Source organism: Gekko japonicus, unplaced genomic scaffold (assembly GCF_001447785.1).
Source record: "Gekko japonicus isolate JY-2015 unplaced genomic scaffold, Gekko_japonicus_V1.1 scaffold104, whole genome shotgun sequence".
NCBI classification, from domain to species: domain Eukaryota; kingdom Metazoa; phylum Chordata; class Lepidosauria; order Squamata; family Gekkonidae; genus Gekko; species Gekko japonicus.
In genome coordinates this window covers 1,357,056-1,360,366 of record NW_015176454.1, presented here as the reverse complement: position 1 = coordinate 1,360,366, position 3,311 = coordinate 1,357,056, and the positions used below count along the sequence as shown (strand labels likewise).

Genomic DNA, 3,311 nt, shown 5'->3' with positions numbered 1-3,311 from the left:
ATTCCTGCTCTTAGGAAAGAGAAATTCTGGGATGTAGAGTTATTCAAATTACATGCAACTGAACCTGATGGTACCTGGTGCTCCAGCCCCACAGGCAAACCTATCCTTCCCCAGTTAATAATACAACTGTGGAGACTTAATGGCTTGAATGTGACCTTTATTGGACATTCATTGTTCTTGTGTTGTATTTTGGGGCTCAGAGAATGATGCATGTGACAGATCCCCTGTCTTTGCGGGTAGGAACTATCTCAGGAATGATATATGGGATGTCTCTAAGGGTAGAATCATTCTCCTCACACGCAAGCGGACTCCTCGGTGCTCCTGTGCTGCCTCCCGTCTTTGGCCCTTCAGCCAGCTTGTCCTCCGTCTCCTTCTTGTTGTCTCCCCCACCTGGACTTGTGGCTCTGATGGCCATGGTGTGGGAGACCAAAGGACTACCCACTTCCTCACTGGGTCCTAGTATTCTTTTGTGTGCCCGCCGAGTGCTGCCTCGTCTCTTCTTTGGGCTATGAGAGCTAACTAGGTGCTGCCCCACATTCTCCATCTCAGACAGACTGTGGGCCATGGCCCGATACAGGTCCTTGTCCTCCTCCTCAGGGTAGGCAACAGCAGACTCGGCACTCTGCGAGCGTGGCGGAGCCAGGATGTCGGTGGCAGAGGCGCTCGGGATCTCTGACACCTCCTGACTGATCTGTTCCACTCTGGCCTTCATGTTGTTGCTGAGGTCTGGAGGGGGGAAAACCGGGGGAGGGGGGAGAGTGGAAAGCAAGCATGAGAAGCCATCTCAGTCGGGCCTTGTATTTTCATAGAACCATAGAGTTGGAAGGGGCCACACTGGCCATCTAGTCCACCTGCCTGCTCAGTGCCGGATCAGCCTAGAGCATCCCTGACAAGTGTTCATCCAAACGCTGCTTGGGGACTGTCTCGGGGCAACACTGCAAGACTTGTAGCAGTGGGATTTATATAAGGATGAGGGGGTGTAAGAATTCTTTAGCATCTGAATAGAGGCAGCAAGGAACAGATGGGCTTCCCCTGGTCAGTGACACATCAACAATCCTGACCCAAAGATGACATTCAGTATTTATTATTATTATTATTTTATTGATTTAATTTATACCCCACCCTCCCCACCAAGGCGGGCTCAGAGCGTCTTACAAATATTTCATAAAAATACAATTAAAACCTATCATAACATATAAACATATAACATAAAATACCAATAATTTAAAACACAACTAAAATGCTGGAACATTATCGAGTAAACAGGAGCTAAGATTGTTTATAATATGACTTAGGTGACAGTTTAATTCCTATAACTTCACACCCGCTCAGTTCAGTCACTTGTTATGCGGCAGGTACAGGCCAAAGGTAGCAATGGTAAGGCCAGGACACAGGCTGGCAAAGGTGGTAAAGCCAGGGCACAGGGACACTCCTCGGTGTATGATGCGGCTCCTTAGTCAAATGCCTGGTGGAAGAGCTCCATCATGCAAGCCCTGTGGAACTGTAAAAGGTCTGCAGGGCCCTGATCTCTTCTGGGAGCTCATTCCACCAGTGTAGAGCCGCCACTGAAAAAGCCCTGGCCTTGGTTGTGGCCAGCCTGGCATCCTTGGGGCTTAGAAGGGCCAACCAATTTTGTGTCCCTGAATGCAGTGCTCTCTGGGGAACATGTGGGGAAAGGCGGTCCCTCGGGTATGCCAGACCCTGACCATATAGGGCTTTAAAACAGCACCTTGAAGCAAACCGGTATGCTATCGGCAACCAGTGCAGTGCCTTTAGCATAGGCTGGATGTGCTCCCCTGTGGGGATACCCATCAGCAGCCTGGCTGCCACATTCTGCACTAGTTGCAGCTTCTGGATTTGTTCTTGTACCTTCGTCCCGGGCACACCGCCACCGTCATTTTAGCTCCCGCTTCATCAGCCACAACTCCTGGGTATACTGGGGTGCCAGGCTAATGTGGAAGCACAGAGGGCGTCGGGGAGTCATCTCGATGGCTGCGGAGAGTCGGCTATGCCAGCCCTTCACAAGCTCATCTAGCGAGCCGCCACAGAGCCATTTGAAGCCTCACTGGGTCCATTTGGCTCCACAGGTGAGCTAAAATACACTCGCCCCCTAAACAGGACTGGGGTGAGACATTTGCCTCAGGGCAAAGCGGTCAGACCACGGCACCGCCAAAGCAGTGATCCGGTCCAGTGTAACCCTCACCGTGAAGATCAGATCGAGCATGTGACCAGCCTGGTGAGTGGGAGTTGTTACAAATTGTGAGAGTCCCAGCGCCACTATGGACGACACTAGGTCCGTCACCTGAGTAGAGGCCGCATCGTTGGCATGGACATTGAAGTCACCCAAGACTAGTAGCCTAGGGTATGCCAATGCCCAGCCCAGCACGGCCTCCATCAGGGACGGCAGGATATTGGTTGCTACACCAGCCAAATTGCCAAGCTCTCCCCAGCATCTCACACTAGGCCGGTAGACTCTATGCCCACCATCCTCAGAGGTGGGAGCGCCCTGAAGGAGTAAGCCTCCCAAATGAATAGGGTCACCCCCCACCCCCTAGTCTGCAACTAGGAGGAGCCAGTTGGGAGAGAGCTACCATCTCCCCTTCTCACACCCAGGTCTCGGTTATGCATGCCAGATCTACATTATGCTCCAACAGAAAGTCCCAAAGGACCATGGTCTTGTTGTTGATAGACCTGTTGTTACACAACATCAGTGTTGGAGGGGGTTATTTATCCTAGCCCCACTGCCGGCAACCCTTGGGATGGGATGTAGGCTGGAAGGGGGCCGAGCGACTCTGTTTCTCCGTCCCTTTCCTTTAACTCCCTGCCTAGTCCCACCACTGCACTTTCCTCTCCCCAGAAGCATTGGTATCCCGTATGAGAAGGGAATCCCTGACTCCATTAGACCTCTCCACTGAACTAGTTTGGTGTCGAAGAAACGTACTAACTACTGATGTAGCAGTAGCGTAAGAACATAAGAAGAGCCCTATGCCAACAAGGGCATGGAGGCCGAGGCCTTCCCCTGATGTTACCTCCTGGCTCTGGGATTCACAGGTTTAATGCCTCTGGATGTAGAGGTTTCCGTCAGTCACCATGGCTAATAGCCATTGGTAGACTTTTCCTCCATGAATCTATCTAATCCCCTTTTAAATTTGTTTATTCCTGTCGGCATCACTACATTCTCTAACAGCAAATTCCACATTTGAATCACTCCCTGTGTAAAGAACTATTTCCTTTTGTCTGTCCTGAACCTCCTGCCCATCAGCTTCACTGGATGCCTTCAAGTTCTAGTATTTTGGGAGAGGGAGAAAAAA

The 3,311-nt window shown here is 51.0% G+C and overlaps 1 protein-coding gene across 1 annotated transcript in view; it reads right to left on the bottom strand.

Moving 5' to 3' along the window:
- Positions 1-196: 196 nt before the first annotated feature.
- Positions 197-3,311, bottom strand: part of LOC107123626 (dnaJ homolog subfamily B member 2-like) — a 21,001-nt gene continuing 17,886 nt past the window's right edge. Inside the window, exon 8 of the mRNA XM_015426899.1 lies at positions 197-726. Coding sequence (XP_015282385.1) covers positions 197-726 — 530 coding nt within the window. The remainder of the gene's footprint in view (positions 727-3,311) is intronic.